Source organism: Hypomesus nipponensis, chromosome 27 (assembly GCF_054491055.1).
Source record: "Hypomesus nipponensis isolate SF chromosome 27, ASM5449105v1, whole genome shotgun sequence".
In the NCBI taxonomy this organism is placed as follows: Eukaryota; Metazoa; Chordata; class Actinopteri; order Osmeriformes; family Osmeridae; genus Hypomesus; species Hypomesus nipponensis.
The window spans coordinates 1,304,647-1,323,735 of NC_140387.1; the positions used below are offsets into that span (position 1 = coordinate 1,304,647).

A 19,089-nucleotide genomic window follows, 5' to 3' on the forward strand; every position below is an offset into this window, starting at 1 on the left:
GAGGTGCCAACAAGAATTGCCTCAGTTTTGGAGTTGTTGAGATGGAGGAAACCGTGTTTCATCCACACCTTTATCTCCTCCAGACAGGTGGTGAGTGAAGCCAGAGATTATTTTTCCGAAGCTGCAAAGATGTGTTTCCGATTTCATGTCATCGGCCAATGATTCAGTATTCAGGGATTTTCACATATTAGTCAAAAACAACTATAACCACCCACACAAGGACTCTCAGATTAGGTTAACATGGAGATGTCTGGAGACCATGTCTACGTCAATACTACCTTTAAACCAGAGACCCAGGTCAACACTGGAGGGACAAGTACTGAGGAAGAGGATATCTATGAACATGTCAATTGTGGCAATCCTGATTTCAGAGACACGGCTGCAGTGATCCCAAGTACTGGACAAGAAGCAGGTACTGTACACACACACACACACCAGACAAGAAGCAGGTACAGTACACACACACACACAAACACATCACTGGATGAGGAAAAAACATGCAAATTATGGCTAAGCAAATTGGTCTTAAAGAACTTTAAACAGAATACCTGAAATAACTTTCAAGGAAATACCAATGTTGATCGTTTCCATGATGACATTACATTGGCAATGGCTGTTTTTGGTCTCTTCCCTCCTGTGTAGCTTCCTGATACGATATGTAAAATGAAACACTGTACAGTATTCTGGGATTTTCACATATAAATCCACCAACCACACAAGGACTCTCATATCAGGACACAGCAGAGAGAGAGAGACAGAGAGAGAGAGACACAGAGAGAGGTCACCTATAGACTGAGTCAACATGCAGATGTCTGGAGACAATGTCTTCTTTAATCCTAACTTTAAACCAAACAACCAGGTCAACACTGGAGGGACAAGTGCTGAGGAAGAGGGTGTCCACGAAGAAGTATATTGTGGCAATCCTGATTTCAGAGACACGGCTGCAGTGATCCCAAGTACTGGACAAGGAGCAGGTACAGTTACAGACACACACACCAGACAAGAAGCAGGTAATGTACTGTAAGTTTCAGAGGCCTTTATATTGATGTCTAGGTTAGGGTTGATCCACTATAAAAGTGAGTAAACAGGTGCCATATATAAACAACTCTATTGTTGTAATTGATTGATAGTGTGCAAATCGAGAGTTTAAACACTATTGTTTGAAAATACAATTAACTGTCAATAAATGTTTGGCAGAAATGTAACAGAAAATATAATATAACAAATATAACTGCAAGCAGCAATGAGGTGGTAAAACAGGTCAGATGACCAAGAAAAAACTTTAGACATCCCCAGAAGAAGGTTCAGAGTGCACACAGCAGTGTGAATCTGCTGCCGATTTTGTCTCTATACTGGTAAAAAATCTAGAATCATTTTGATAGTTTTTGTGAAGATTGCTTTGATTATATGCAGCAAAACTACAGGTAGGCAAGCAGTTGTCAGATTTGGCCCAAGTTTAAACATCTGTAATTCAATCCTATTTTGACAGGTCAAGGTGATGAGGTCTAAAGATAATCTGTGCCAAATTTGGTGAATATTGGATACATTTTGTAAGAAGAGTAGGTATAAAACGTTTTATTTCATTCATTCAAAAGGGCGGCCGCATCAATTTGGCTGGTATCACAAATTAACATGTGTCAGCCCAGGATCTCCTAAGATATCACGAGACAAAGGAATGACTTACAGTAAATAAGATCAACAAATCAACAGTTATTTGTCAAAAACACAATTAGGCTATTGTAGCGCCCCTAGAGGTCAAATGAAACTACCTGTTTCAGACCTCTTAATAACAGGGTCCTGAGTCCATACATCAAGTTTGGAGTCAATCCATCAAAGATTGGCTAAGATATGACCTCACTTCCATTTTGCCGGCTCAGTTTCTGAATTTGATTGGCCGAAACTGACAAACGGTTGAGAAAACCAAAAATCCATCCATAACTTTTGTGAGGCTTGTTCTGAAGATCATATGGCAATTTTGAAGAAGATTTGACAAATTTTAGGAGAACATTTAAAATGGAGGAAAATCTATATAAATAACTTGGTATGACGTCATAGAGGGCGATGAACTCATCTTGATTCAGGGAATCCAACAATACCTCATGTTGGAAAATGAGGTATATAGTTCAAAAGTAATACATGTAAAAACACCTTCAACTTTGACCCATTGGTGGCGCTAGATGGTTGGAATGGGAGACATGAAAGTTGGTGAAATTGATGAGGGGACTAGCCCCAAAGAGTGTGCCAAATTTCACAACTTCTGACCATACGGTTCTAGGGGCTGCCATCGACTTCCATGGCAGAAGAAGAGATGTACTGATAATAAGAAAAGGTAAAGACACTTAGGTGGCTTTGCAGCTTGGCTGCTTGGACACCAACTACACTGAAACATAAAACATTTGTGTTTGCATGTGTGTGTGTGCATTTGTGTAAATGTACACTCACACAAACACACACCTCTTAACTGTTTGTCTACGGTTTCAGAGAGGAGTCGCTATAAAGCTGCAGTGTGTCTGGGGCTGCTGTGTGTTCTCCTGCTGGCTGGGGTCACAGCACTGGGAGTCTTCTGTGAGTCTCTCTGACATCATGACACAATCTCTGTTATCAGATGTCATCTCTGGTGTACAGTGTCTTTCATATGATTTTCATATTCAAAAATAATACCTTTGAGTAGTTTGTTTATGATGGTAACATGTTGTGTGTAAAGTTAAGGTTTTCTCTCTTGAACAGATGCTGTGGAGAGAGACCAGTTACAGACCAGTAACACCAACCTGACCAGAGAGAGAGACCAGTTACAGACCAGTAACACCAACCTGACCAGAGAGATAGATGACCTTAAGAGGAGGCTAAGTGGTGAGTTGAAGGACTGTTTTGTAAAATATTTGTGTTAGTTGTATACTTTTTGAAAATATGTTCTGTTACTAGGTCTGAAATAAACCAATAGGAAACATGTTCTCTGTTGTGTTTTCAGAGATCCCTTCCTGCCCTGAGGGCTGGCTGAAGTTTGGTTGTAGCTGTTACTACGTCTCTACTAAGATGAAGAACTGGACTGACAGCAGACAGGACTGTAGAGAGAGAGGAGCAGACCTGGTGATCATAAACAGCCCAGAGGAACAGGTGAGAGAGAGAGAGAGAGAGAGAGAGAGAGAGAGAGAGAGAGAGAGAGAGAGAGAGAGAGAGAGAGAGAGAGAGAGAGAGAGAGAGAGAGAGATAGAGAGAAAGAGAGAGAGAGAGAGGGAGAGAGAGAGAGAGAGAGAGAGAGAGAGAGAGAGAGAGAAAAGGTCAAGGTTGATCAGGGTTGATCAGGGTAATAACACTGCTCTTATCTCTTCTCCATGACAGGTATTCCTTAATAAACTCACAAAGATTGTGTGGATCGGTCTGTCTGACACAGTAACAGAAGGGACCTGGATCTGGGTGGATGGAACACCACTGACCACACCTGAGTAAGAAACCACTCTTTCTGTAGTCTCTAAACTCATAACAAAACATTTCTAACTATCATACTTTAATGTATTCCAGATTTTCCTAACTGAGTTTGCCTGTTGTGCTTGAACAAATTTCATAGGTTCTGGTTTGCCGGTCAGCCTGATAATTACAGATCATGTAATATTGATGAGGACTGTGGTGTGCTATACTACGAGATGAACAATTTAGATCCTCCACCCAACAGATGGAAAGACTTCAGATGTGATGACCAAAAATACTGGGTCTGTGAGAGAGGGATCTGACAGTGCAGATCTACTGTGGGGTTTCATATCTACTGGGTCTGTGAGAGAGGGATCTGACAGTGCAGATCTACTGTGGGGTTTCATATCTACTGGGTCTGTGAGAGAGGGATCTGACAGTGCAGATCTACTGTGGGGTTTCATATCTACTGGGTCTGTGAGAGAGGGATCTGACAGTGCAGATCTACTGTGGGGTTTCATATCTACTGGGTCTGTGAGAGAGGGATCTGACAGTGCAGATCTACTGTGGGGTTTCATATCTACTGGGTCTGTGAGAGAGGGATCTGACAGTGCAGATCTACTGTGGGGTTTCATATCTATGAGTCGGTGACTCGTCTGTTTTCATCCCTCTCCTTTCTGACCAATACTTAGATACAAGACATTTTATAATCTACTTTGCAGGAAACTTCAGCTTTCAGGACTTTTATTGTCAAATACTATGTCTCAGATGTTAAACTTGTAGTTTTCAATCATGTAAGTTATATAATATGTTGTTATATTAACCAAATGTACCGAATTGAAAAGTAAAGATTATTTTTTTCTCCAGCAGTCTACTCGCCCTACAGTAGTATATATCGCCTTATATATATATATATATATATATATATATATATATATATTTTTTTTTTTTTTTTTACTGTAATGTTTCATTTGCTTACCTATAATAAATGAAATGCTTGTCTCAAAATACTATGTATTTATCAAACTCTGAATAAAACTAATGTCATTGTATGTTTTACATTCATTAAATGACTGAAAAGCTTTTTTTTTTTTTTTTTTTTTGAAAAATATTGAATTTATTTTCAATAATGTACTTCGAAAGCGATGTTACCCATTTTGCATCACACCTGTCTTGGTTATTACTGTGAAAACTATATTTCAATCGGATATTAGCTAAGATCCTCGTTATTCCTAAATCAACCACCAATGTCTCTTTTTCATTCCCCAATTTCTTGTTTGCAGCCAACTCAGATTACCAGACAGACACCAGATTACCAGACAGACACCAGATTACCAGACAGACACCAGATTACCAGACAGACACCAGATTACCAGACAGACACCAGATTATGGCGTAAAATGATTGCATTATGTTATATAATAGACACTAAACATAATCAAACTGTGCAATTTAATGTATCTGAGTTGTAAAAACACACCTAGCAACAAAAGGAAATATCTCCATGTTCTTTACATTTTTAAACCATAATTTCCAGCAGACAGGACTGTATAGGGAGAGGAGCAGACCTGGTGATCATAAACAGGCAAAAGTAGGCCAATGACTGGTCGATACGTGCGATGTATTGAGTGGGCCGGTCTGACAGTAGAAATCCTGGCCATTTTTTCCCCCCAGTCCGCCCCTGTTGGTAGGGATGGCAGAGTTCAGAGGTCAGGAGATGGATGTGGATGATTGAAACATTTCTAAGGTGAATTATGCCTAATGTCATTGTATGTGTTGTCAGAGCGAGTCGTAGAGCGATTCTACATCTAGGAGGGGGGAGGAGCCATACACACTGAGAGGGAGCTGTTTAGGGGGAGGAGCCATACACACTGAGAGAGGGAGCTGTTTAGGGGGAGGAGCCATACACACTGAGAGAGGGAGCTGTTTAGGGGGAGGAGCCATACACACTGAGAGAGAGAGCTGTTTAGGGGGAGGAGCCATACACACTGAGAGAGGGAGCTGTTTAGGGGGAGGAGCCATACACACTGAGAGAGGGAGCTGTTTAGGGGGAGGAGCCATACACACTGAGAGAGAGAGCTGTTTAGGGGGAGGAGCCATACACACTGAGAGAGGGAGCTGTTTAGGGGGAGGAGCCATACACACTGAGAGAGGGAGCTGTTTAGGGGGAGGAGCCATACACACTGAGAGAGGGAGCTGTTTAGGGGGAGGAGCCATACACACTGAGAGAGGGAGCTGTTTAGGGGGAGGAGCCATACACACTGAGAGAGGGAGCTGTTTAGGGGGAGGAGCCATACACACTGAGAGAGGGAGCTGTTTAGGGGGAGGAGCCATACACACTGAGAGAGGGAGCTGTTTAGGGGGAGGAGCCATACACACTGAGAGAGGGAGCTGTTTAGGGGGAGGAGCCATACACACTGAGAGAGGGAGCTGTTTAGGGGGAGGAGCCATACACACTGAGAGAGGGAGCTGTTTAGGGGGAGGAGCCATACACACTGAGAGAGGGAGCTGTTTAGGGGGAGGAGCCATACACACTGAGAGAGGGAGCTGTTTAGGGGGAGGAGCCATACACACTGAGAGAGGGAGCTGTTTAGGGGGAGGAGCCATACACACTGAGAGAGGGAGCTGTTTAGACGAGTAGAAGAAGGAACGTTTGGAGGGGGAAGAGAGGAGTTGAGGGAGAAGTTGAATATGAATGACAGCAGAGGAACACAGGGGCGGATCTAGACATTTTCATTCGGGGTGGCAATGGGGTGGCAGAAGGAAGTTGTTGGGTGGCCTCCTGGAGGCGAATCCAATCCTAAGTAGGGGGGTACAGTACTCCCAATGGTAAATGATTAGGCCATAACATTGTAGTTTAAATTAAACAGTAACATTCATATTATTTATTGAAATTTTCTGTAATGGGAAGATTGGGTGGCAGTATTTTTTATTGGGGTGGCAGCTGCCACCCAATGCCACCCCTTAGATCTGCCACTGGAGGAATGACAGAGTGAGATAGAGGGAGGGAGAAAGAAGTACAGAGAGATGGAGAGAGATGGAAAGAGAGAGATTGATGCAGAGAGAGATGGAGAGAGATAGAGATTGATGGAGAGAGAGAAACAGAGTGATGGATGTAGAGAGAGAGAGATGGATGGAGAGAGAGAGAAAGAGAGATGGATGGAGAGAGTATGGAAGAGGGATGGAGAGAGAGAGAGAGAGAGAGAGAGAGAGAGAGAGAGAGAGAGAGAGAGAGAGAGAGAGAGAGATGGATGGATGGAGAGAGAGATGGAGAGAGAGATGGATGGATGGAGAGAGAGATGGAGAGAGTATGGAAGAGGGATGGAGACTAAGAAAGGAGAGAGGAGGGTCAGATGAGACAGAAGAAGAGGATGAAAGAGACAGAAGTTAGAGGAGGAGATGGAGATAATGAAACAGGAGAGAGAATAGTCAGATGATCAGAAAAGAGAGGGAGGAAAGAATGAGAGGAAGTCATTAGGGTCAGAGTGACAGAAGGAGAAGGGGAGGAGAGGGAAGAGAGGAAGGAATCGAGGTTTAGAATACTCTGTATATTTGGCTTCTGACTCGCCTCAGTAACTTCAATTCTCTGACTGACACATGAACACACATACACAGTCGTACACAAAAATTCACCGAAAAACACACAGGCACGCACACAATCACTTGCACAGACATGCACAAACACACACCGACTTACAAACACACAGACTGACTCACGCACACATTTCTTTTAACACCCAGGCAGAGTAAACATTGGCCAGCGTCCTAACATCGTTAGTGTGAACAGTGTTCATTGAACCAAAAGGATTTTTGTTTACCTCTATTTCTCCTTCTCTTTCCGTCTCACTTTTTTCCTCCCTCTATCTTTGTCTTCTTCTTCTGTCTCTGTCCAAGCTCTCCCTCTCTCTCTTTCAACCTCTCCCTCTCTCTCCCTCTCTCCCTGTTGAGCTCTCTGTGGCCAAATGCTGTCTTATACTAAAATTACAACAAAAAGACTCAAGGTGTATTGCCAAAAAAACAAAAAAAATCTTGTTTCTTCTCGATCTGCTAAATGAGAAAAGACCAGAGAGACTGAAAAAACAACCTCTGAGATATGTGCCACTGACACTCATGAATATAATTTCACAATTTCATTGTTATCGCATGCGAGGGTATGTATTTTTAGTCTTTAATATACTTACTATTCATATGCAAAGTCTCTGTTTTTATAATTGTGTTCACTATTTCGCTTGTGAGGCTTTATCCCAGAGTTTTCTGGTTGCATCCCGTCCAAGGCTGCGGTATTTGAGTAATAGGTGCGAGTGACGGTGTTTTATTGAAGTATTTGAAAAACACACGGGCCATAAATAAAACAGGACATTAAGTTATCAAACAGCGTCTGTTTGGGCGGAGTGTTCCCCGCCCCCCCCCCAAGAGTCAAGGGTAAGAGCTCGTGGGTCAGGTGAACAGACTATCTGGTTTACTGCATGAACTAGCATGGCTGCTACAGGTGTGTAGAATAGACTGGCTCTGGTTTACAGTATGAACTAGCATAGATGATACAGGTCAGCCGTGCACTATGTTGATCTCGCCTGCGTAGATATGGAAGGAACCGCACGCACATGCAGGGCCGTCGTTAGACCCTTTTTACAGTATGAATCTGCTGTGCACCAGTAAAAAAGTAAAACGTTTGAGTTTTAACAATTTTCTTACTTAGTCAGTGCATTAATTTAGATTGATAATCCCAGAAAAAAATTACAGTTTTGCCAATTGTGTGTTGTAGGTGTGTTGGTGCGTTAAGAGTTTAGGAAACGTGTTAGAAGAATTGAAAAAATCGTCATAGCGATTGTAAAAAACTAACAGAGAATGGACTCCTGTCAGTTCATCAGTTTGTCCAGCAGATGGCGTCGTACTCCACCACTTCCCCTCTTCTTCTGGGGTGTCAGATGAGTCATCCTGCGCCGTGGAAGAAAAATAACGTTGGGTACTTTGGGTTAAACTGATTCTTAAGTAACAGCACATCCTGAGATGACCTGTAGTTCCCAGAGAGAGAGAGAGAGAGAGAGAGAGAGAGAGAGAGAGAGAGAGAGAGAGAGAGAGAGAGAGAGAGAGAGAGAGAGAGAGAGAGAGAGAGAGAGAGAGAGAGAGAGAGAGAGAGAGAGAGAGAGAGAGAGAGAGAGAGAGAGAGAGAGAGAGAGAGAGAGAGAGAGAGAGAGAGAGAGAGAGAGAGAGAGAGAGAGAGAGAGAGAGAGAGAGAGAGAGAGAGAGAGAGAGAGAGAGAGAGAGAGAGAGAGAGAGAGAGAGAGGGCAGTGTTTGCAGCAGCTGTTTGTGAATAGACCATTATGTGGCAGAGGACACTACAGATGGTCTGTCAGCAAACACAGGTTCCTAACACACGTGTGTGTGTGTGTGTGTGTGTGTGTGTGTGTGTGTGTGTGTGTGTGTGTGTGTGTGTGTGTGTGTGTGTGATCTATCCTGGAACAGTAAGAGAGAGAAATAGAAAAAGAAAGAGAGAGGGAGGTAAATGGCAATAGACTCAACAGGCAATAGCTGTCTTTGTTTGGATGTTAGAAGCTTATACACTCCCTACAATGGCCCTCAGTATCCATTTTCTCATGTCTTCTCTCTGCAATCGACCACCACAAAAGAACTGTAGGTTACTAGTATTTGTTAAAATATTACACAATACAGGATTCACAATAAACTATGTAAATATTTATCATTTGGGACAACCCTATTCTGATAATGAAACACGTTATCAAAATGTGTTTCCACTCGTTGTTAAACAGGTTGAAATAGTAGTAAGTCTGTATGCATTAAAGAAATTGTCCAGGAAACATTTTAAATCATTGGTGTGCTGTCAGGTTAGTGTTTGGCTAATGTAACACGTACAGTGACGATGAACAGTCACTGCCGGTCACTCTCTCACACACACATGAACACACACATGAACACACACAAACACAGTCAGTCTGAGTCACAGATGTACGTCAGTGAGCACACGCACACACACACACACACACACACACACACACAAACACACACACACACACACACACACACACACAGAGCATGTGATGATGGCCACTTCCCATAACCACCTCTTACTGTGGTCTCCCCAGTCAACTTCCTCCATAAAAATGATTGCTTGGCTCTTACAAATGACACAGACACACGCACGTTTATATATTCGTTTTTGAGTGTTCACTATAGTATCGCAATAGTCAGGAACGCATTTACTGAGGTCGGTGATTGCCAAGTTGATATTGTGTTCGACTAGTTTTCTTGTCGCCACGGCCTTTTCCCGCCAGTTGACCCACTGGCTCGCTCTTCTGCCTCGCGCTGGCCTACCTTCACCAACAGACAGAGAACTCAAAAAAGTCAAAAATTGTCAATTACTGTCGGCTTTCATTTCATTCGCATTTGTGTTCATAAGTCGTCAAAATACTGTACGAAACCGTTGGTCAACTGTAGTGATAACTTCATCACCAGTACCAAACATCTCTCATGTGTGGGTAAGACCGAGACCGCTGTATTCTGATACGGAATTTGGTGACGTTAAAGCGATAAAGGCAGCCACTGCAGTATTATGGTATGTCATTTTAATATTAGTAAAGAAAGACCTCATGTTGTGTGCTAGGCCTACTGTAGGCCTACCTGGCACTAGTCTAGTGAGCATGTGCCTGTTATTATTACAAGATTCCAGTAGCCGAACTATGGGGGAGAAACAGAGTCACGTTTATCATTTGATTGGCAAGTCATCATGTCCCCAAATAAGTCGAGTAGCCGAATAGGCTATCATTATTTGCAGTTGCCCCACATGATAGACACAGCCTAATTGTAGCCTATGTAACACCAGCAATTGTAGGCTGAATGTAGCTAGTAAACAAGGTGGCAAATAGGCGTTAGTCTTTATTGATTTATTCGTGAATTGAATTGTCTTATTTTAGACAACAATAATGGATAGCCTAAATGTCACAAAATCGATTCGTTTTCACAGCGGCGAGGTTTGTTTTATGATACCTAGGCTACAATTTAAATATCCTAGCCACATCATCATCAGATTAGATAAGAACAATTAAGTGGACTCGCAGCCTATATCTCTTTCGTTATCCGTTGCCGTTGGTTTAACTGCAGTCAAGTCGGTATTTGTTTAACAGCTTCACGTCCTCGCATTCCGCTTTCCACTGTACTATGACATCATTCCCCTTTCACCCAGTTTCTACCGGCGGCAGCGCGAGGTTACTATCGGTCAAATCATCTTTCATTCTGTGCAGAGCAGAGAGCGCTTGGTGACGGGCCGATTTCAAGTTTATACCGAATGCATCGAATACATAACGACGAACGGATGTTTTGTTCCTAAATCAGGGTTTTAGAACAATTGGCTTCATTCAATCTTTCATCCGCGGTACACTACGACGTGGCAGAGAGAATCCGATTTCTTTGCAAGAATGGCCTCTTTCATAGGTTGTGTGCAATTGGGCAGTTTCATTATTGCACTGTGTCACAAATCTGCCATAGTTTTGCTTCACTGTTCTATAAATAGTGATTATCATAACCCCCCTCCCTCCTCGCTGCTCTCCGAGGTTACTAGCGGACAAGTCTCTCCTCTCGTCTCCTCCTCCGCTCGCTTCAGAGCCCGCATAGAGGCACGCGCTCCTTATGTTGACGAACACCATGTTTACGTTTATATTTTCGTAGCCTAATGTTCAGAGAACAGGAAAATAAACTACACACAGAGCCTGTTTGCCGACTTGTTCATGTCAACCGTTTTCCTGCTTCACTGTAGAGGTTACTGTCGTTCACGTCGACCAGTAGGAAGTTGATGCTATGCAAGAGATACCTTGCATAGCCGCACTCAGTCCAACACGTTAGAGGGCAGACGAGTTAAAGGGCGCTCTTGATGCAAACACGTTGGCATGTAGGCCTACTGTGCTTTGTGTGTGTTATCATAATAAGCTCTAGTCTGCGTGGCCATTTGGCGGTCGCCCTGTTGACAATAGAGCCTATCAGGACTCCACGACACGACTAAACTGCTACACCTATGTAGACTTCAAGCGGCGAAGCTTTAGTTCGTCTGCAGACGGACCATCACCGTGAGCTGGAGCGCAGAGGTCTCCGTGGACCTCTTTTCCTGCATAGCTCCTCGTTCTTAAAACGGCAACGCCACCGTTGGCGGAGGGTGGGTCCCACTCAGCTGACTGAGCCTATAAGCTCTGACCCGAGATACACCGGGAGGTTTTCGTTCTTTCTTTCTTTAAAAAAATAAAAGAACAATTTCACTGAAAATTGTTCACTAGGCTATAGGTTAGTGTTGTGCAAGAATAATATTGGTGAATCCTACTGTGACCTCAAGATGCTTCAGGCTGTAGTTGGTTCATTAACTAGGCCTACAGTGTTACTGGTATATATACTTCCTCCACGCAAACAAAAAGTATTTTGTTGTTCTTTTTTGCCGTTGTAATAAGTAATTGTTTAAGCTGCACAATGTGTCTAAGAGGGTTCAGCTTAATCTGGATACCTCATCCCATAATGTGATCTCCACTGCGACACACCGCTAGCACCACGCTGAGCTAGCCACACCAGCTGTTGTTCTGTACGCATGAGCAGCTGAATCCCCCAGCTGACTCCAGCCTCAGACCCTCCTCTGACCACACAACATTCGGCTTCAGAGACCCACAAGTTCCCCCGAACTGTGTGTTATGGGAATTTGGAAGAGGGGGCGGTTTTATTCATTCATTTGATTAGTTTGCGACCGTAAACAGCACAGGAGTAGAGGAACAGGTGAGAGGAGAGAGAAAGAGAATGCGACAGAGAGACATTGCGTTGCATTTTTGCTAACTTTATTAATTTAGCAGATGGCTTGCATCCCTGGCAACAGAAATGGGGAGCAGTAATTGGCATGGTCCAATAGGAAGTGCAGCAGCAGATCAAAGATCAGAAGTGCGTAGTTCTGACTGTATTGTGGTGGTCAGACGTGATTTGTAACATGAATTGCCATGCTCAGGTTCTGTCCTATTACACCCTAAACACTCGCTCCTTTAAAGCTGATTGGTGTCGGTTGATCCTGATGGATTGTATTCTTAATCGTACTAATTGCCCAAAGCCCTCTACCTCTACCCCCCACTGTGCTACCCCACTGTCCTGCCCCCCCCCCCCTCTCCCTTTCCACGAGTCCCAGACTCTGAGAGGTATACCCCCTCGTGACAGACTGGGAAGACCGTCCCAGTGTGGTCTGAACCCTGCCAGGACATTTGGGCCTTGCTGTCACAGACGTGCCTGCTGACATCATCATCACGAGACGAGCTGTCCTGGCTCCAGCCCGCCTACGTTTCCAGTACTGGTCAGGGCGGGGCACAGACGCTGCTTTGTCTCAGTGGCGGCCGGTCAAGAGGGAAGGTGTGTGGGCTGGTGTGGTTTATCATACACGGGTAGAGATACACTCTCTCATACACACACACACACACACGCACACACACACTGTGCCACTCTTTCTTCATATATAGTATATTTATCCATCCATCCATCCAATCATCCATCCATCTAAACAGGCTTTATCCATCTATCTCACATACTCATTGGTCAATGCTAAGGGCTCTCTATACATCAATATATCCACATTGTCACAGTTAAAAAGACATGCATTGCGATTCAATAAATCCCATGCACCGCGTCGCGCTAGAACGACGTCGCCCTTTTAAGAGCTGTTTTGAGTCTGCACGTGCTTGCCTTATTCGGAACGAGCAACACAAACAGCCGCGCTCCGTTTGACCGATAGTTACCTCTCCTCCGCTCCGCGAGCGCCTGCATTGGGTGCACTATAAAAGCCTCGAGGAGAGAAAAAGGCTGGTCTGTGAGAACAAGAGAAAGAACGGTGCGAGGACAATAACGGTCGCGTTAAATGTGATTAAACGAAACTTACATTGTTGCCGTTACCAAGTCAAGGAATGTACATTACATGAACACTGAGACAACTGTAATAAGAAGCACTCGTGACAAAAGGTTGGTTTATTCGTTTTTAGAGTTTTCTGTGTTTTGTTTTAGGAAACTTTGTGTGCAGGTTATGCATGATCTTTGTCATCGCTGTGATAATGAAACTTTATTTGCACTGTGTTTTCCTATAATATTAGTTTTAATGTTTCTTTATAGTCACGTAACATATTTCATAACAAGAAACGGTGCGCTCCGCCCGCTTGATTGTACCTGTGTTGTTTACAATTTTCAATGCATGAATATTTTAACATTCTTCCTACAACCGTCGAAAATGTGAACCACGATTCACAAATGTGGAGTTTTTCGTGGGTTATTGTTGATTGGCCGAGATGACAAAATGTTTTTAATGTTGATAAATGCGTATGTGTGACTGCTCTGCTCGCGGAGTCGGTGGTAGAGGGGCGCTCGAGCATCTGCTGCTCAGTTTCGACGCTGATGACCGAGAGTAACCTCTCTTCTCAACACAATGAAACTCAGACAGATGGAACATAGGAAACGATTTTGGACATTTTATTGCTTCGACTAAATTGACACTCGATCATAATGAAAGAATGTTACCTTATCATTTCCAACCAAATCGAGGAGTGTTTGTAATGAGTCAAAATCATGTTTTTTTTCCCTCTAAAGAGATCTCGCTGTTTTGTAATAGACGAGTCCGAACTGTTGATTGATAGTCTGCGGATTTGAAAGTGTGTTTAATGTTTATTATACGGATTACACCTGATTACACACAAGCATTGGATATATATATATTTTTTTTTAAGATCAACAATGATTTTTTTTTTTACCCTAACCCTACCACAAACTAAGAATACAGTTAACATTATCAGCATGTCAGGCTCTTGGCTAAACGAAATAACTTTTCCTTTTTCGAGTTTTTCTCGGAGACAAAATATGAGTGACAGTGACCATGAAAATATGACCATGGTATGGCACGTGAGAGAGAAATAGAGTAAACAACTCGAAAAATGGCAATATTCTAATAAAACACTAGAGGCGCACGAGTTTTGCACCAAACTGCCACGAATCACTCGATAACCGACCATTTACCGTCGTTTCTGACACGACGAAATTATTGTATTTCAATGTCATTATGAATATCGCAAAGAACCGACGGAATCTCGGTGGGGTGAAAAAAAAACGCGGTGGTCATTCATTGTCATTCAGCTGTTGCGCCAAATGTTCACATGCACGTGCTGAACCCTGCACCTACACATTCCTTAAGGACGGTGATGCATATCTAAAATCCTGTGTGTGGATTGGATGCCACTCTTCATAGATTATACGTTGACCCTGACCACAGGAAAACACATCCACAATACTGGACAACAGTCACTGTTTAATCAGTGGGGGGTCCAGTCAAATTTGAGTTTCATTAAATTCATTTTTATTCTTTCTTTGTTTTTGTGAAAGTAAGTGAAATAAAAGACCTTGTCCACACCGCCCCCTCACCCCCACCACCCCCTCACCCCTGGGAGGGGTGCAGGTGCCCGCTGCTGTTTGCAGATGCCCAAGCTTGTGTGCCTACGTGGATCATCGCCCCTCTTCCTTCACTGTGGGGAATCACGCCATTTCCTCAGACTCCTAAAACCCCCACATTGGCTAGCCTGTCGGGTCAGCTGGACTGTGGTTGGACGGTAGTTATGTAGTGGTCAGATGGTTCGTGTTTGACAACAGTCAGACTTTGATCCGGCTGTGCGTGGTGCGCGTCCAGTGAACTTGAACGTCCCACCGTCCGTCCAGTCACAAGGCGCTGTTCCTGCAGGTCAACAGCGCTCCCTGGTCCTACTCTGAGCGTGTGTGTGTCTCACTCTGAGCGTGTGTGTGTCTCACTCTGAGCGTGTGTGTTGGGTTTTGCAGGTCGGTGTGGTGTGTGAGTGTATGAGGCGTCATGGCCGTCTCTACTCAGCTGGGCTTGCTCCTGTGGAAGAACTTCACCTACAGACGGAGACAGAAAGTAAGTCACCAACACGTCGGCAGAGACGCTTGTCTAGCGTATTTTGAGCGAACTGTTCCTTTAAATGTTGACAAAAACTGTAGCTGTTCCCGGAAGATGCTGTTGTTTGTTGTTTAACTGAGTATTCAGTGAAGGAGTCAAGGAATGAGGCCTATTGGAAAAACGTGTGAATTGGTAAAATTATGGAACATGATAACGTCATTCAGCCTCTTCAGAGATGACTCACTGTTCATTGAGGGTTTGCACAATGGGTACACAAACTGTGTCTATATCAAGTCCACAATGGAGAGGACTCCGTCCAGAAAAAAGGTGATAACCTAATTGCGAAAACATTCCCCAATTCTGTACATTTAGTTCAGACTGCTAGGTCAAAATGAGAGTCACGGTAACTGACCTCTGACATTTGAGGTGCTCTTTTGTCCCTCAGCCCTTTATTACATTACAACAAGCCTGTTTTAATGTATGCTACAAACACCGTACGCATTTAGAAAGCAGAAGTATACAGACTTCATTTTGTCATTTAGCAGACGCTCTTATCCAAAGCGACAGTAAGTACAGGGACATTCCCCCCTGAGGCAAGTTGGGTGATGTGTCTTGCCCATGGACTTAACTTCATTTTTCACGGCCGGGAATCGAACCAGCAACCTTCGGATTACTATCCCAATTCCCTAACCGCTCAGCCACCTAACCCTGACTTGTGTTTGGCTGGTGTAGCAGACCTTCCAGACTTGTGTTTGGCTGGTGGAGCAGACCTTCCAGGAGACAAAGCTCCCAGCCAGATGCCGCGTGGCAGATGCACCTTCTCCTCCAAGCCCCCCTGCTCCTCCCCCTGTTCTCCTGCTCCTCCCCCTGTTCTCCTTCTATATAAGCCCTTCTATAACTTCTTTCCAACAACAACCCAACTGCAACAACCCCCACCCTCTTTAATGTAGAAGCGTAGAATGACCCACTTCTACTGGAAAAACCTGGCCTGATCCATTAAAAAAGTAAATGTTGAAAAGGTATATAGGTAAAAAATAAAATAAAAAAAATAATCTAAAAAAATTGTTAATTATTGATAAGATTAAGTATAAGTAGATTTATATTCAAAAGGTAGTTTCAGGACAGGAAACGTTACCCACTGCTGGTAATCTCTCCCTGCTGGGCAAATATTTACAGAAACATACAAAGCTGTTTCTTTGAAAGTACAGAGTGTCTCTCAAGGTAAACAGGTGGGCGTGCAGCTTCATGACGTTGTCTTGATCACATGACTCTTCCTCCAGCTCCAGCTGATGATCGAGGTCGTCTGGCCACTCTTCATCTTCTTCATCCTTATCTCCGTCAGGATGTACTACCCCCCCTACGAGCAGCATGAATGTAAGTACCCTGGGGGGGGAGGGGGGAGGAAGGGGAGGGGAGGGGGGAGGAGGGGAGGGGAGGAGGGGGAGGGGGGAGGGGAGGAGGGGAGGGGAGGTGGGAGGGGAGGAGGGGAGGGGAGGAGGGGAGGGGGGAGGAGGGGGGGGGGGGGGAGGAAGCGAGGGGAGTAGTGGGAGGAAGGGGAGGGGGGGAGGGGAGGGGGGGGAAGGGGAGGGGGGTGGGGGGGGAGTGGGAGGAAGGGGAGGGGTGGAGGAGGGGGGGGGGGAGTGGGAGGAAGGGGAGGGGGGGCGAGGGGTGGAGGATTTGATGGAGGGTTGGACAGGGGGCAGGAGGGAGGGGTGGCCAGAGGGAAGGGTGGAGGGAGTGTAGAATGGAAGGAGGAAGGAGGACTGCAGGAAGGAGGGAGGACTGCAGGAAGGAGGGAGGACTGCAGGAAGGAGGGAGGACTGCAGGAAGGAGGGAGGACTGCAGGAAGGAGGGAGGACTGCAGGAAGGAGGGAGGACTGCAGGAAGGAGGGGAGCAAATAGATTAAATCCAAACAGGGTGACAACACTGTAGAACATGGGGACCGGACACACTATCCTCACGTGGCTTTTGTTCGTAACCTGTCAAATATGAGACCGGCTGACGGTTCAGACCCGATCCTGGTTCTGCAGCACAGATCTAGCTAGACCAGTCACACACGTCCAGACCCAGCCTGCCTAAGGACGTGACCTCTCCATGTTATCAGCCACAAGAGCTTGTTGTTCTCCAAGCCGTTACAGAGACACTAACAGCAGCCACAGCTAAATGTTTGTACACAGAAGAGCAGAATACTTTGTTACAGAATACTGGAGATTCTCACCCAGGTGGGGTTTCATCCCAGAGAACTGACCGTCAAGATTGTCTTAAAGGGGGGAATAAAAAAGTTAACAAAGTTCCTCATTCACTCCTCCCTGTTGCTCAGTCAAGAGCCAGACTGTGTTTGTCTGATGGTAACCCAACCTGCACAGCAGCAGATGAACACCTAAGAGTGGCTGTAGAGCCTTTTAGCGGAAGCTGTCCTTTGCAGCCGGAACATCAAGGTCAGCCCTCCTCCACACTGTTGTCTTGGAGACCATCAGCCCACACGATTAGTCAATATTTGTGTTTCTTTCGACATTGCATTGCCCCAATTGCTGGCACACACACACACACCAGTCGAAGCCAAACAAAAACAATAAGTAATTTTGTTAGATGAATATGTGACCGGGGCCCTGGTCTATAGAGTGAGTTTACAAAATATGCCCAGGCTTATTTCGGTTAATCTGCCTCATTTCCAGTTGATTTGGTTCCATAAAGCAAGTTTAACTTAGTTAATTTCTCTAAATAAATGAAATAGGGAACACAAACAACCTAGAAAATAGTCCTCATTCAAAATAAATGTTAACTGTGTGAGAGGTAATAGTTTATGGGATGTTGCTTCATTCAAAGAGGGCAACCAAGGCCGTCATAACAAGGTTAAAGATAAATCCATTTTACGGTGTTACATTTCTCCAGAAAACCTTCTAGTAAGAGAGTGTGCATTCCTATCATGCTGTTGAGTTACAGTCGATCTGGTGTTGAAGAAGACTCAAACCTTACAGGTGACCTTTAGGTGGGTCCATATGTAGAACAGGTTCGCACTTTCAGTGTGCGAGTGTGTAAAAAATGCACTAGGCGTATTTTAAAAACATTAACCCCCCGCCCCCAATTATTTATTTTTTACATCCACCGTAACTTCAGAAGGTAACACTGCTAAAACAAACACCATCGTTAGAGTTCAGTCTCCTGCTTCCTAATCCTAACCACTCACGCTCTTATCATAAGACAACGCAGTCTTGAAACACGTCTGAGTTTTGCCCACTAGCACTGCCCCAGACTGGTTCAGCGTTTCTCCGGTACACACCCCTCTATCTGGGCTGCCAGATGGGGGTTTGCCCCCAAGGCCAAATACAGCAGCACCAGCTACTGTGGAGCAGCTCTGATAAGATAACCACCAAGTTTGACCTTTCCTCTATAAAAGTCCCTTATAATGTACCAAAGGGTGTTTGTTCAGCAGAGGCTTTTGTCCAAGGAGACGTACGAGGGTGTGGGGGGGATTTGAACCTGGGACCTCTTGATCTGCGTCCAAATGCTCTGACACTGAGCTGTGCTCCCCCCTCGTGACCTTCAGTTCAGTAAACTCAGATGACCTCGTTGGTCACCTCACTGGCGCGTCAGGGGAACGAGGCGAGAGGTCTCTGCTTGACGAGGCTCTCGTGAACCAGGTGACCACAGGATACATCAGAAGCCCGGGGTTCAATCAGAACCAGTTTAGTCAAGAATTTGATTTCCAGGTTTACAAAATACAGGATTTTTTCATGTTTTTGGTTGATACGGCTGACAACGACCCCTCAC

General features: G+C 44.6%; 2 protein-coding genes and 1 long non-coding RNA gene across 5 annotated transcripts in view; all 3 read left to right on the forward strand.

The window, feature by feature from the left end:
- Positions 1 to 798: 798 nt before the first annotated feature.
- On the forward strand, positions 799 to 2,329 carry LOC146220272 (uncharacterized). Its single transcript, XR_014750844.1, has 3 exons — positions 799 to 974; positions 1,490 to 1,559; positions 2,276 to 2,329. It is a non-coding gene; the product is annotated as an uncharacterized LOC146220272 (long non-coding RNA).
- A 77-nt stretch (positions 2,330 to 2,406) lies between these two features.
- On the forward strand, positions 2,407 to 3,773 carry LOC146220273 (C-type lectin domain family 4 member M-like). Its single transcript, XM_084694250.1, has 6 exons — positions 2,407 to 2,410; positions 2,500 to 2,565; positions 2,728 to 2,870; positions 2,971 to 3,114; positions 3,340 to 3,443; positions 3,566 to 3,773. Exons 1-6 carry the CDS (start codon positions 2,407 to 2,409, stop codon positions 3,726 to 3,728), a joined length of 624 nt encoding a protein of 207 aa, XP_084550376.1. The 3' UTR covers positions 3,729 to 3,773.
- A 9,452-nt stretch (positions 3,774 to 13,225) lies between these two features.
- Positions 13,226 to 19,089, forward strand: part of LOC146220274 (phospholipid-transporting ATPase ABCA1-like) — a 39,854-nt gene continuing 33,990 nt past the window's right edge. For 2 of the 3 annotated variants that reach the window (XM_084693469.1, XM_084693471.1), the window contains exons 1-3: positions 13,226 to 13,387; positions 15,239 to 15,335; positions 16,598 to 16,691. In XM_084693469.1, coding sequence (XP_084549595.1) covers positions 15,270 to 15,335; positions 16,598 to 16,691 — 160 coding nt within the window. In that variant the 5' untranslated portion in view covers positions 13,226 to 13,387; positions 15,239 to 15,269. Of the gene's footprint in view, positions 13,388 to 15,080; positions 15,144 to 15,238; positions 15,336 to 16,597; positions 16,692 to 19,089 lie in introns of those variants that run through there. The other variant, XM_084693470.1, reaches the window with a different exon arrangement.